General features: G+C 57.4%; 1 protein-coding gene across 3 annotated transcripts in view; it reads right to left on the reverse strand.

Annotated features, from left to right (window-relative positions):
- Window positions 1–8384: 8384 nt before the first annotated feature.
- Window positions 8385–15534, reverse strand: part of LRRC27 (leucine rich repeat containing 27) — a 31045-nt gene continuing 23895 nt past the window's right edge. Inside the window, exons 9-11 of one of the 3 annotated variants that reach the window (XM_045568356.1) lie at window positions 15335–15453; window positions 12606–12735; window positions 8385–8791 (exon numbers count right to left, since the gene is read on the reverse strand). In XM_045568356.1, the coding sequence (XP_045424312.1) occupies window positions 8660–8791; window positions 12606–12735; window positions 15335–15453 (381 nt within the window). In that variant the 3' untranslated portion in view covers window positions 8385–8659. The remainder of the gene's footprint in view (window positions 8792–12605; window positions 12736–15334; window positions 15454–15534) is intronic. The other 2 variants (XM_045568358.1, XM_045568359.1) reach the window with 2 other exon arrangements.

The raw sequence follows: 15534 nt of genomic DNA on the forward strand, positions 1-15534 counted from the left end.
GGAGGACTGGGGCCCTGCAGGCTGCCTCCCATCTGGGTCCACCTCCTCTGGGGTGCTGGTCTCTGTGCTGGTCCTTGGAGTGCTCCAGGATTCACCCTCCCCAGCAGCCTGGCCCCCAGTCTCACCACCAGCCCCGTGCCTGCCCCTGCGATCTTTCAGGGTGATTCCTCCAGGGACCAGCTCAAATGGCCCTTCTGACCCCTGGACCCAACAAACTCCCCCAACACTGTCCTTCCCATATCTCCCTGACCATATTACATACGTACACTGTTGTCTCTCCCAGGAAATGCAGGCTCACAGGGCCCGCCATGACTGTGAGACGCTGCCACGGGCACCCGGCCTGTCCCAGACTGGCTGGCCAGGCAGCTGGCACCCCGCCCCTTGACACTCACACCTATGCCTCTGTCCTCTCCTGGAGCCTGCCCGGCCTGGCCTGCCGGGTGGTCTCCGGCAACACAGCCTGGTGCTGCCACAGCGAGGCTCTTCTGAGATGGATCAGAGGTGTCTGGTCAAGGTGGGGGCCTTGAAGGCCACAGCCGTGGGTCAGAGACTACGGATTTCTCCAGAGCCACTGCCCAGAGGCCAAAGTGGGGATGGGCCCTGATGCTTGGGGACAGTAGGGGACAGAGTGGGTACATCAGCATGGCCTCTTTCCAGGGTGTCTGGCAGAGAGGCTGGCCTGGGCACACAGTCCTTGGCCCCCTCATGTCCCCTGAGGCAGGGGCTCACGGGCATCTCTGCATTGGAGACACGGAGCCTGGGGAGCCTGGACCTCCCAGCAGATCACAGGCCCTTGGGTAGCACTTGTTTTGTTCTGTTCCAATCCGGAAGCCGTTGGAGGGAAGGTTGGGTGTGCAAGACTGCTTTTGTGCTGTCTGAGCATCCTGCAGGGGCAGGCCTGGAGCTTCTTCCCTGCCCCGTGGGTTATCAAGATGACCATAGGGTCGTATCCCATGAGGGATATCTCAAAGGATTGGCTAGGAATAGAACCTGCCAGAACCCCACTGGAGGTGGTGTAGAGAGCTCGTTAGGAGCATGGACTCTGGGGCCAGACTGCTAGAGTCCTGCTGTGTGACCTTGTGAGGGAATGCCTAGCCCTCTGTGCCTCGGTGTTCTCATCTGTACAGTGGAAATGACAGTGCCTACCACCTAGGCTCGTAGTGCAGATTAAATGAGTTAATGTGAGATACTTAGCATAGCACCCCCAGTGAGGCATCCGTAACAGTCAGCTGCCATCACCGTCATAACCAGCATCACCACCACCACCATCATCACCATCACTATCACCATAACCATCATCACTGTCACCATCACTGTCATTCTCACCATCACTGTCATCACCATCATCACCATCACCATCACCATAACCATCATCACTGTCACCATCACTGTCACCATCACTGTCATTCTCACCATCACTGTCATCACCATCATCACCATCACTATCACCGTAACCATCATCACCGCCATTTTCATCACTGTCACCATCACTGTCACTATCACCATCACTATCACCATCAGTGTCATCACCATCATCACCGTCACCATAACCATCATCACCGCCATCACCACCACCACTATCACCATGACCACTATCACTATCACCATCACTGTGATCACCGTCATCACCATCACTATCACCGTAACCATCATCACCGCCATCTTCATCACTGTCACCACCACTATCACTGTCACCATCACTGTCATCACCATCATCACTATCTGCCACCATCACCATCACTATCATCACCACAACCATCATCACCATCATCACCATCACCATCACTACCACCACTATCACTGCCACCATCACTATCACCATCACCGTGATCACCGTCATCACCATCACTATCACTGTAACTGTCATCACCGCCATCTTCATCACTGTCACCACCACCATCACTGTCATCGTCACTATCACCATCACCGTGATCACCATCACCATCATCACCATCATCACCACCACCACCACCACCTTCATTGCCACCACCACCATCACTATCATCCACCACTACCACCATCATTGTCACCACCACCATCATCATTGTCACTACCATCACCATCAGCAGGGGACCTGTATAGCTGGGCCTGGAGTGGGAGTCTCAGTCAGGGCTGGGCTGGAGGAGCAAGCCCCGTGACCACATGTTCTACACAGGATCTGCCCCCACTTGCATTTAGCCGAGACCGGTGGAGCTGCTGACCAGCCCAGGCAGGTGAGCACCTCCCAGACAGCGGCCCTACAACCTTACCTGCCCCATAACCTTCGCTGTGCCGTGCCCTTGGCAGGGGAGCCGAGGCAGCTCCCATGGCGAGGTGGCTCTCAGCAGTTGCCCTGGATCCCCCAGATTCAGATCCAGGAGGCCCTGAGGTTGCAGGCGTCTGAGCAAGGACATTTCTAGGGTGGGAAATCTCTTCCCCCAGTAACTGCTTTAGTTTGAAGACAGCAGATCTGTGGCACTTCTATCTCTGAGTGAGCTGCTGTTCCTCCCTGAAGATAAATCTTTTCTCCATGACGAGGGAAACCAATCCAGAGCATCCTAACGCGGTCTTGGCCACGGAGGACTACCGGGTGGCACAGCCAGCCTGCCTCTGTGGTGTTTTGAGCTCTCCCCTCCCAAGGCCATTCCCTGGATCTGCAGCCCAATGCTTGTTTCCTGGCGTGAAGTTAACCCCTGATGTCCTAGTGCTGGCAAGAGGAAGAATCTCCTGTGTTGATCCAGACCGGCCCCAAACTGATCTCTCGTGGAAGCAGCCATGATTGAGGAAGCCGGTGGTGTTCCCAGTGAGGCTCTGCATGGAGAGGAGGACTGTGAAGTGGCCTGGGTAGAACAAGACGCCTGAAACCAGTGTCCCCATAAAACCTTGGCCTGAGCAGCTGACGGGCTGGAAGCACATGCAAGCAAGAGACCCCAGCGAGCCGCGGGTCCCCAGGAGGTGCAGTGCTGGTCGACGTGGGCCCTGGGGTCCTCCAGGTGGGACCCTGTCGTGGAGGTCACTGTGGGGAGGAGCCCACCACTCAGGGGGCTGACACCTGGCTAGGTGCCGGGAACGCAGCCGGCACAGACATTTTCAGTGCACGAGAGGAACGTCTGGACACAGGTCTCTGCTTTAAGGAGCTGAGCACAGAACGAGGCCCGAGGTGAAGGAGGTGACTGAACTGGGTTTCCTGATGTGTCTCCCAGGGGCATTCTGGGAGGGAGATGGACCCGAACGTTGCCAGGCTGGGGTCTGCTTTTCCAGAGCCCACCCCTGCAGGTCCTGCGGCCAGACTCGCTGTTTCTCATCAGCACAGACGCGGACACGATGAGAAACACTCGCAGCTAACCATGGCCGGCATCGGTCTCCACGGTGCCTCGCTAAGCTCCCGAGAAGTCTGTGCTGTGGCTTTTTTAAAACCTGACAGTCCTGTCAAACCTCACACTGGAAGGTGGGGCTTCTATTTGCTAAAAACATCATGATGTTTCCAGTTTTGTTATCCACATCTGGGGACGGAGGGAAGCCTGTCAGAGTACAGGAACGTCTTCACGCCCCCAGCCTGCACGGGCGTGCTCATGCCCCCTTCCCCTTGAGGGCAGGCACACGGCAGTGTCTAGAGCTTCCGAGTGGCAGGCATGGTGGCAGCGGCAGGTAGGAAAGGTCCTGCACTCTTCCCTTCAGGTAGAGGCCCCCAGGGACAGCGCGGTGGCCTGGGGGCCCTCTTGCAGACCCTGTTTGCGGTCTACACTCAGCTCCCCCACAACCCAGGGCAGATGCCTTAACCCTCTCACGGGCGGGTGTGGCTGTGCACCTGCCCCACCTCCAAAGCCCAGGGCCACAGGGAGGCCTGGTTGGGCTTTCCACTGCGCTGGCTGGCTGTGGGGCGGATGTGCTCTGGTCCTCCGGCACGACAGGGAGATCGCCGCACACCCACCCACCTCCTCTTCTGGGAGCTGAGTTCTCACCTGCTCAGAGCTCAGGGTCAGGTGGGCTGGGGGCGGGATCTCAGGGCTGCAGGCGCTTCCGACCTGCTCTCCCCCAGCCTGGAAGGAAGAGAGGCTGATGTTTTCCGGCTGGGGAGCAGCTTTCCCGACAAGCTCTACGCAGGCTCAGCAGCAGCCCTTCCCAGCCAGAAAACGTGCTTTTCTGTGCACCTGGGAAAACGCATGCTCGCAACGCCAGCAACATCTCGCCCAGCCGGGGGGACGGCGCAAAGCTGAGCCTCTGCCGGCCACTGGAGGAGGGCGAGGAGCCCGGCAGAACAGACCCAGCCCCGCTGTCCTCTGCCTGCACCTGCCGACACCCAGCACGAGGCCTCCGTCCTCAGCCCCGCCCACACCTCAGAGAGCCCCCACCTGGTCATGGGACCAGCTAGGGCCAGCTCAGGACAACCTGGACCCCACCTCCACCCACACGTCCCAGGACCATGCCAGGCTCCGCACTGTGTGTCCCTTTGAGACTCTAGGGTTCGGGGGGCCCTGGCCCTGGGGTCGGCTTCTCACTGACAGGGTGGGCTCAGCCCTCCCACCCTGACGCCACGCCAGGGGCAGGGCTCTGAGGAATCCGAGGACAGGAAGTGTGAGCCACACTCCCGTCGAGATGGTTGACATTTCTGCTGACATTTCTGCAGGCCTGAGACGTCACCTGGATACCCTCCCCGTTGCCATGGCAGTCCCTGTGCCCTTGCGACGCCCTGCCTCGAGGCGCCACCTGCAGGGGACACGGGTCATGGCAGGGCTGCGCGGTCCTGGGGCCCCACAGCTGCCACGGAGCACCAGCAGGGCCCCCTGCAGACGGCAGCCCCTGGCTGAGAGGCAGCCCCTGGCTGAGGCCACCGCCCACTTCCCACACCTTCCAAGGGTGGGTCCCCTGCTGCACGCTGGGCTCCCCCAGCTGCCAGCCACAGCCAGGCCCAGGCCACCCGCCCTTGCCCTTCCGTAGCACAGTCAGCGCCTCGGGGTGCCCCGGCTTTGCCTCCCTCCCCCTTCCCAAGGCAGCTCAGCAGGAAAGAGATGTTGTAAAGCGTCCGGATGCACCGATCCTGCAGTCGGGTAGACGGGGCTCGCTCAGCGGCAGTGGGGAGGGAGCCAGCGAGAGCCAGGTGGGGGGGCAGTCGGGTACCAGGGAGAGAGGGCCCCCCCAGACACCCCAATCCACCAGGGAGAGAGGGCCCCCCCAGACACCCCAATCCAGCAGGGAGGGAGGACCCCCCCAGACACCCCAGTCCACCAGGGAGAGAGGGCCCCCAGACACCCCAATCCACCAGGGAGAGAGGGCCCCCCAGACACCCCAATCCACCAGGGAGAGGAGGGGCCCCCAGACACCCCAATCCACCAGGGAGAGAGGGCCCCCCCAGACACCCCAATCCACCAGGGAGAGAGGGCCCCCCAGACACCCCAATCCACCAGGGGGAGAGGGCCCCTAGACACCCCAATCCACCAGGGAGAGAGGGCCCCCAGACACCCCAATCCACCAGGGGGAGAGGGCCCCCCCAGACACTCCAATCCACCAGGGAGAGAGGGCCCCCCCAGAACACCCCAATCCACCAGGGGGAGAGGGCCCCCAGGACACCCCAATCCACCAGGGAGAGAGGGCCCCCAGACACCCCAATCCACCAGGGAGAGAGGGCCCCCCCCAGACACCCCAATCCACCAGGGAGAGAGGGCCCCCAGACACCCCAATCCACCAGGGAGAGAGGGCCCCCAGATACCCCAATCCACCAGGGAGAGAGGGCCCCCCAGACACCCCAATCCACCAGGGGGAGAGGGCCCCCAGACACCCCAATCCACCAGGGAGAGAGGGCCCCCCCAGGACACCCCAATCCACCAGGGAGAGAGGGCCCCCCCAGACACCCCAATCCACCAGGGAGAGAGGGCCCCCCAGACACCCCAATCCACCAGGGAGAGAGGGCCCCCCAGACACCCCAATCCACCAGGGAGAGAGGGCCCTGCCCAGACACCCCAATCCACCAGGGAGAGAGGGCCCCCCAGACACCCCAATCCACCAGGGAGAGAGGGCCCCCAGACACCCCAATCCACCAGGGAGAGAGGGCCCCCCAGACACCCCAATCCACCAGGGAGAGAGGGCCCCCCCAGACACCCCAATCCACCAGGGAGAGAGGGCCCCCAGACACTCCAATCCACCAGGGAGAGAGGGGCCCCCAGAGGGAAATTGGGGGGCGGTTGCTTCTCCAAGGGCCCCATGTGGCAGGTGCATCACTGGTCCTCCCTCCCAGAGGAGCAGGAAGGATCTGAGCAGGCACCTTGAGGCGCCCACGTCCACAGCACTGGCCCAAAGGGGACGTCGACATGCCACCCATGCTGGCACTGGACCCAGTGAGCCCCCGAGTCACCTCCCACCTGAAGCGGCCGATTCCTGGGAGACCTCTGGAGCCGGTGCCGAGACAGTGCCCCCAGAGTGCGGCGAGGGCTGGCGCACTCACGTGAGACTTCCAGCACCAAGAACTAAAGGGTTTTCACCCGAACTTGAGCAAATGAACCGACAGTTGAGATCCCAAGTAGATGGTTGGAAGATGAAGTGGGGGAAAAAATCTCAAAATACGGAGCAAAAAAAAGAAAAGAAAAAGATGATGGCTCAGGGGCCAGGGGCCGAGCCAGAACTGACGTCATCAGGCCCGTGGGACAAAACGGAGCGGGGAGGGGGAGCAAAGCCAACAGCACCCCCACCTGGAGGAAGACCCGCACCGCCACGCGGGGATGACCCCGCTGCTCCCAGGCACAGAGCGGAACGCGGCCCGGGCGTGGCCTCCGCGGGTGGGGCTGGAGTCGGCACCAGGGCTCCCTACTCCAGAGAGGCAATTACGTTAAATGTACGTGGACTAAACATTCTAATTAAAAGACAAAGATCGACAGGCTAGATAAAGAAAAGGCCCAACTGTACGATGTTCTCACGAGATGCACTTTAAATACGGTATAGTGACACAGAAAGGCTGAAAGAGGGTATAAGTGTATTAATATCACGTAAACACTAACCCACTTAGCGGTGGTATGCCTACATTGACATCAGACAAAATAGAGTTTCAGAAGTAAAAATGAGAGGTAAGGAAAAACATTTCATAATGATGAAGGGTCAGTTCAACAGGAAGACAAAACAATCCTGGATTTGTAGGCATCTGTGAGGGATGGAAAATTGTCTGTGGGGTTCAAGGTACACTGCTCGGGAAATGGGCACATTAAAAGCCCAGACTGTGCCCCTATACGATATATACATGTAATGGAATTTGATTGGTTCTCCCTAAATCTATTAAAATTTAAAAAAGAAACTAAAACAAAAACAAGCAAATTTGTAGGCATCTAATAAAACAGCTCCAAAACATATACAGCAAAAACTGACATGACTAGAAGGAAAAATATAGAAATTCACAATCACAGCTGGGAATGTTAACGTACCTTTCTCAGTAACTGACAGACTGAGCTTAAGCAAGTCAGTCAGGATACAGGAGATGCGAGCAATGTGATGAATCAACTTGACCTCCATACATAAAATGCTATACCCAGCAATTACAAAATACATTCTTCTTAAGTGCACGTTGAATTTTTACCAAAACATATTGCATGGCAGCCATAGAGCAAAACTTCGTAAACGTCCAAGCATGGGGATCAGAGATGTCCCCGGATCAGCAGGCGGATGGCAACGTGGAAGGTCCCAGCCCCAGCTGGGCCTGGCCATGGGTGAGCTCCGCCAGCAGCTTGACTCCTGCCTCGTGAGACCCCAAAAAAGCCAAAATTGGTTTTTTTGGAAAGATGAATAAAACTGACAAATCCCTAGCAAGACCGAGAAAGCACACAAAGCACATATATATCAAGAATAAAAAAGATGTTATTATAATCTTAAAGACAATGAGAAAATAAGAGGTTGTTACGAATAACTTAATGCTAACACGTTCGACAACTTGGATGAAACAGAAAGTCATTCACTGAAAAACATATTTACCAAATTGACATAAAAAGAAAAGCCTGAACAGTCTTACATCAGTTAAAGAAATAAAATCAAACATGTTTTCAAGACTGTTGAGCGCAAGAATCCCGCAGAACCCGAACAGCCTGGGCACAGGGAACGTTAGAGACGGGCAGGCCGGGCCTGCAGAGATTCCACGTGGGGCTGGAGCCCACGGTCCTGCGTGCCGGCTGCGTGGTCGGCAGCCAGGCGGGGCCGAGGCCGCGGGACGGCACGGTGCCGGGCAGGGACAGGCTGGCCGCACACGGAGCCCAGGAGGCACTCCCCAGGCCCGCGGGCCAGCCGGGCCTTGCGGTTTGGGGCAGCGGGCCAGCTGCGCTGAAACCCGCGACACACGCAGCCGCGCTCCGGGCGGGTGAGGAGACGAGGGCGGGCGCTGGCGTCCAGACGTCGGTCCCCAAATCCACGCGCTGCCAGGAACCAACACGAGGTGGCTTGTTTACAGTATTCTCTTTTAATGCAGCTTAAAACCTTCTACGGCCTCAGAAAAGGAACACAGATTTGTTTAAAAAACAAAACCCAAACAGGCTGTGAAATAAACTATAAGAAGGGCACTGGCCCTAGCACGCCCCCGCCGCCCTGGGATGACACTAGGAAGGAAACCACGGTGACCGGTTTGTCCTGTCTGAAGACGACTCCCTCAGTGCGGTCACTGTCTGTCTGTCACTGGTATGGACAAACGTTTTCCGATTCTTAATATTTCGTGTCAAAAAATATTCCGAGGCTGTGACGCTGGTGGGCGAGGAGCCGGGTTGCCAGTGAGAGCTGCCAGCTGCGGCTCCTTGTTCAGGGTCCATCTCAGCTTCAGTTTCGTGACCTCATCCTGGAGCTTCCTGGCCTTTTGGGAAAAGAGAGGTTAAAGGTTAGAAGGCCGGCAGGACTTCGGATGGTCACTGTCTTTCTGGTCCATGCAGCAGGCAGAGCCGGCTCCCTGTCCCCGAGGCCCCTCTGCGTGGGGCCCTCCCTGCTCGCAAGGACACCAGCCTCTCCCTGGCGTCCCCAACAGGCCCCACCACGCGTCCTGTGCAGACCACTCGGGATTGTCCTGCTGACAAAGTGCTTGCGGCAAACGTCACCGCAACCACGACCCCACCTGAGACGCACAGAGCCCCGACTGCCACCTGCGCCCCCAGGACACGGAAGTGCCGAGCCTGGCGCCGGGCCACACCTTCTGTTCCCATCCCACATCCCCAGTTGGGCTGCCGGCCGGAAGGCGGAGAAGCTGAGGGAGGCACCGTGGCCAAGACCCCAGCAGCCAAGGAGCAGGCGCTGCCGCGGCCCCCAGTGGGCACCCGCCCCCCAGGGCCGCCCCGTCTCGCGTCCCAGCGCTGAGCCAGAGCCTGTCCTGCCACAGCCGCCCCAGCGCTGGCAGCGCCCTGCACTTCCGGTGGCTGAGACTCACTGGAACTGCACCTCCCCGGTGACACACGGTGTGGAGCGTCTCTCCACACACTTATCTGCCAGCCACGTGCCCTCTCTGGTGCAGTGTCTGCTCAGATCTTTGGCCCATTTTTTAACTGGGTTGTTCGCTTTTGAGTTGAGAGTTCTTTGCATATTCTAGTAACGGTCCTTTGTCAGATGTGTCCTTTGTAAATATTTTCTCCGGTCTGTGGCTTGTCTTCTCATTCTCTTGCCAGCGTCTTTCACAGAAGTCTTTATTTTAATGAAGCCCGACTCACCAATTACTTCTTGCATGGATTTTGCTTTTAGTGTTGGCCAAAAAGTCATCACCACGGCCAAGGCCACCAGGTCTCCTCCTGTGTGATCTTGCAGGAGTTTTATGGTTCTCCACTCTGCATTTAGGCCTACGATCCATTTTAACTTTTGTGAAGGGCATAAGGTCTGTGTCTAGACTCTGTTTTTTTTTGTTTTGTTTTTTTGAGACTGGGTCTTGCTCTGTCACCCAAGCTGGACTACAGTGGTGTCATCACAGCTCACTGCAGCCTCCAACTCCTGGGCTCAAGCGATTCTCCCACCTCGGCCTCCCAGAGTGCTGGGATCACAGGCACCCGGACTAGACTCTGTTTTCATGGCTGTCCCAGCACTACCTGTGGAGAGACTCTCCTCTCCCCACCGAGTTGCTCCACTCCTGCGTCAGACTGGTGTCTGCTGGTTGAGTCCTTTGGGCCCCCTGCTCGGTCCATTCTGGCAACACGACGCTGCCTCACCGCAGCTTGACTCAGTCTTGAAGCCGGGCACCGCCGGTCGGTCCTCCAACTTTGTTTTTCTCCGTCAGCATTGTGTTGGGTATTCCGGGTCTTTTTCTCTCCATATAAACTTTAAAAACAGTTTGTCAAGATCCACAAAATAATGTGCTGGGATTTTGATTGAGACTGTGTTAAATGTAAAGACCGAGTCGGGAAGAACTCTCAGCAACACTGAGTCCCTACCCACAAACATGGAACTTCCATCTAGTTACATCTTTGGTTTCTTTCACTGGAGTTCTGTAGTTTTCCTCATATGGATTTTGTACACGTTACATTTACACTTGCCACCATTTTTTGGTGCTAGCGTAAGTGGTATTGTGTTTTTAATCTTAAATTCTACTTGTTGATTGCTGGGATATAGGAAAATGACTCACTTTTGTGTATTGACTTTGTATCCTACAACCTTTCTATCAATATAACCGCGTATCAGTTCCAGGAATTTTTTGATAAATTCTTTGAAATTTTCTACACAGATAATCGGGTCATATGAGAATGAAGACAGTTTTTATTTCTTCCTTCTCAACCTGTATACCTTTTATTTCCTTTTCTTACCTCGATGCACTAGCCAGGACTTCCAGCATGATGCTACTAACAGACAGGAGTGACGGGGACCCCCATACCTCCTCCTGACCTTAGGGGGAGGCACCCAGTTTCCGACCAGCAAGACGCTGTCAGCTATAGTTTTCTGTAATGTCCGTAACAAGTTTAGGGAGTTCCCCTCTAGTCCTAGTGCGCACAGAGGTTTTGTCACGATGGGTGCTGGATTTAGTGGGACGCTTTTTCTGCATCTACTGGTATCATCAGTAAGTGATTTTCTTCTTTAGCTAGTGGACGTGATGGATCACATTCACTGATTTTCGAATGCCGAGCCGGGCCTGCACACCTGGAATAAATCCTATTTGGCCACAGTGTGTAATTGCTTTTATACGTCATTGGATTTGATTTGTAAGTGCTGGGAATTTTTGCATCTACATTCATGAGAGACACGGGTCTGTGGTTTTCCTTTCCCACGATGTCTTCGTTTGGCTTTGGGACTAGAGTAGTGCTGGCCTCACGGAGTGAGTTAGGATGTGCTCCCTCTGCTTGTCTACTGGAAGAGACTGCAGAGAATCGCACACTTTCCTCCTGAAATGTTTGCTGGATTCACCAGCTAACCCACGTGGGCCTAGTGCTTCCTGTCTGGGAAGGTTATCATCATTGATTCAGTTTAACAGATACAGGCGCACTCAGACTATTTCTTCTCCAAGTTCTAGCAGATGGCATCTTTCAAGGAATTTGTCTGCTTCATCGAAGGTATCCAGTCTGTGGGCCCAGAGTTGAGCTCAACACCAAACAGACTTTCGCACCCATAACCTGAAGCAATGGGCTGAGACGTAGACGTCTTGAAGCCCTAAAGGCAGGGTTTTGGGTGTCTGAGGATAAGGTTATACCCATAAACAACAGATTTACAAAGAATAAAAGCTCACCCAAAGGCAGATAAAAATTCCCTCGGCCAGGGAGAAAGAGTGTGACAAGAGGGATCAGAGTCAGACGGGGTGGGGTCCCCAGGCAGGGCACCCCCATCTCTGCCCGGGCTCTGGGAGAGGCAGATGGCAGAGACGGGGCCTGCAGATGAGCGGTGGGGACAGGAAAGCAGGCACTGCCCCACCCTGGTGACGGTGCTACTTGCTCAGGGGCAGGCTGGACACAGCCCAGCACCAGCCTAACCCAGGGGCAGGGCCCGAAGCTGCCACGTCCAGGCAGGGCGTGTGACCTGGAGCCTGAAGCCAGGGGCGTGGGTGGCCTGGGAGAGCAGGCCACCGTCCTCATGGCTGCGAAGAGGGAGGGGACACAGGCATCCCGGGAGGGCAACTGTGTCCTCTCACCAGCTGGACAGCAGCCACACATCACTTAGGGCAGGAACGGGTCTTCCTTCACCACTGCGTTGCTCTCACAAGCCAGAACATTCCGGCACACAGCAAGTGCTCATCAGTAGCTGCTGAGTGGACGAACACTACCGGCAGCTGGGTGAGAAGACAGTTAAAATTCAAGACACCTGGGAGAGCGTGCCATGCACAGTCCTGTGTGGGAGGCTGCCGGGCTGGGGCATCCGGGTCCTGCACACGCCAGCCTCCCTGGGGCAGACGCCGGGCACATCAGCCGAGGTCCGGGTGGCTGCAGCCAAGCCCCGCTCCCCAGAGCGTCCTCGCGGCCCGGCCCCGCTGGACGCGAGGTCTCAAGCGAGGACCCACAGGCGTGTGGAGTGCACGGGGCCCAGGCCACGGCTCCCGCCATCAGAGGCCGCGTGCGGCGAGGCTGGGGTCCGTCGGGTGGCCCGGCCCATCGCAGGGCTCGCTCTGGCAGCTGAGACGCGTTCCTGTCACCTGGCGAACCGTAGTTCTGGGGACACCCCGCACACGGAACACGCCCACAGCCTGAGAGAACGCACGCTCTAAACATACTCACAGTCTCCAAATCGTGGTAGGCCTTTCTCATCTCCTCCAGCGGGGCCGCCCCAGGGCACCAGCTCCGCCGCTCCTGCACCTGGCGCATGTGCTGTCTGATCCTCTCTTCCAAGCCCCCCGCCCTGAGGGCACTGAGGAAACAAAGGGCACGGGGACAGGTTCCACACGTGGTCTGGTCCCGGGAGTCCCTACTCTCATCCAAGAGAAAGAATCCTCCTTTTGCCCCAGACCCAACCTCAGTCCTGAGGCACCTACGTGGCTACGCCACGGTTACCCGGGGCCTCCGCAGACACCAACTCACGGGGCCTGGGCTGCCTCTCCCCTCCCTTCTCCAGCAGTTTAGAACCTGCCGGAACACACGCCATGCTTCAAAGCCTTCAAATTCATTTCAGATGTTACCACTTAGGACACAGCACATTCCACCACATAAAGGAGAAGAGCATGTCTTTTTCACACGAAATACACAGTTTTACTAAATCCTTAGAGAAACACAAAATCGTATTAAATTAGGATTTTTTTGGGGGGGGCGCTGGACAGAGTCTTGCTCTGTCGCCTGGGCTACAGTGCCGTGGCATCATCATAGCTCACTGCAGCCTCCAACTCCTGGGCTCACGCGATCCTCCTGCCTCAGCTTCCCGAGTAGCTGGGACTACAGGAGCTCGCCACGACGCTCAGGTAATTTTTCTATTTGTAGTAGAGATGGGGTCTCGCTCTTGCTCAGGCTGGTCTCAAACTACTGAGCTCAAGCCATCCTCCTGCCTCAGCCTTCCAGAGTGCTAGGATTATAGGCGTGAGCCACTACATGCAGCCTAAATTAGGATTTTAAACATATTTTCTGTGTTGCACTGGGGGTCGGGGCTTTGGAGTTGATTTCCTTTTATTTATTAGTTTATTTTTCAGAGACAGGGTCTCACTCTGGTGTCCAGGCTGGAGTGCAGTGGCACGATCAGAGCCCAGTGATGCCTCTAACTCCTGGGCTCAAGCGATCCTCCCACCTCAGCCTTCTGAATGGCTGGAACTACAGGTTCCAGCACCATGCCCAGCTAATTTTTTTTCTACTGTTCAGAGATGGGGTCTTGCTGTACTGCCCAGGCTGGTCTCAAAATCCTGGCCCCAAATGATCCTCCTGGATTTTCTTTGATTTCAAACGCAGTGCTCAGAGTGGTAGAATGTGGAAGTGGCGGCGGAGCCGTAGGAGGCATTTACTTCCATGGAGAGTGAGCACAGAGCCCGGCTGAGGGCCCAAATGGCATGTGCTCCCCTTGGCCTCCCTGAAGCCCCCTCACCCCAGCAGCAGGGTTTGTGCCAACTCCGCTTGTTTTCAGAGTAGTTGTGGGAAGACAGCATAACATTCTCTTCAGTTCTGCAGAGCACAGCCACAGTCAGCGTGTACACAGAGATGCCGGGCTCTCACTGCGCCCGGGGTGGTAGGGGGTTAGTGCCACTGAGGGCTGCCGTGGGCTTTTTAGAGGACAATGATGCGACACAGACCCCCTGGAGGACTAAGAGAACATCCGAGTGCTGCCAATTTTAGTCTAGCTGAGCAGCGGGGCGGGGCCAGGGTCCCTTCTGCTCTGGCTTCTGGACACAGGGCTGGGGCCTCCACGGCGGGCCTTGGCCTCAGCCCACAGTGGGCCTGGGTGCAGGCCGGGGGGCGTGGCTGGGGCCTTGGGGCCTTCCCGCATGTCCCTGGGTCACCCTCGGCTTCCTGGGAGGAGCCCGGGGGAAGAAGGCATGCACACGCCAAGGTTCAGGCTGGGGCTGGTCTTTCTGGTCTGTACACAAGCCTCGCAGGAGCTTGGCGCTCACACCCAGGGAGCGGGCACTGCATCGGCTACGGAAGTTGGGAACACGGGAAACCAGAGAAATGCTTGCCAGTGAGGGAAAAGGGTCCACAGCCCAGGACCCCGGAGCAGCTGCTGTCCCCCTCACAGCCACAGCCCCTCCCCTCAAGGCCCTCCAGGGGAACTGGCTTTCGTCCTTGTGTCCCCACCTCTGCTCTCTGTGCCAGGCACCACGGAACATGCCCTGCTCTGCAGATGCCGCGCCCGCAGTCCTCCTCGGCCTGCTTGTGCCATCTGTCCCCACTCCCCTGTCCCCCAGGCGCGCCTCTGGCTCCTGCTCCCCCCATACCTGTCAGTCCCAGGTCGGCACCAGGCCTCACAAGTACCCCTCCCCACGCTCCAATTCTCCAGGCCCCAGCACAGCCCGGATGACTCCAGATGGGCCAGCCCCCTGCCCCCCGCCCAGCAGCCCGGCTCCCACCTGGCCAGAGACTCAAAGCGCAAAGCTCTTCCGGACGCAGCTCCCCGATGCTGCCTGTCCCCTGTCCCCACGGCCGCCACTCTGGCTGGGCCTCCTATGCCTGGCAGCACCCCGGCTCGGGAGGGCCTGCACACGCGGCCCTGAGGAGCAGCTCTAAGAAGGCCGGGGCTGGAGGGAGTGAGGTGAGAACTCGGGGCACGAGAGGGCCTGGGAGGTCAGGGCAGGGCGGGTCTCAGTCTCCCGATGTCAGGGTCGCAGCAGTGCCGGCTGCAGAGGGCCCCGGGGCTGTGTCCAGTGTCTGCGGGACCCGATGGCTGGATGAGAAGTTCCCGAGGGCAGGGAGGGACCACCCTGCGGCCCATAAGCCTGGACGTCCAGGAGTGCTCGGTGCCAGCTCCTGGGACAAGCAGGTGCCGCGGGTGGGCGGCTGCGCCCGGGAGGAGGGAGCCACCGTCAGTTACCAACCTCGTTTCCTTACTTGCTTGTGACACTTTCTCTTTGCTCTGTTTCATCTTTCCAAGTGGAGTCACTGCTGTTGTCCCATCATATGTCAGATCTGTGGCAAAGGGTATCTGTGACGCCACCTAGGACAATACAAGATGTTTTCAGGAATCCCAGAAGATACTGCTTCTAACACAAAGCTAAACCGCCAGGTGCATCTGACT

Source organism: Lemur catta, chromosome 14, assembly GCF_020740605.2.
Source record: "Lemur catta isolate mLemCat1 chromosome 14, mLemCat1.pri, whole genome shotgun sequence".
In the NCBI taxonomy this organism is placed as follows: domain Eukaryota; kingdom Metazoa; phylum Chordata; class Mammalia; order Primates; family Lemuridae; genus Lemur; species Lemur catta.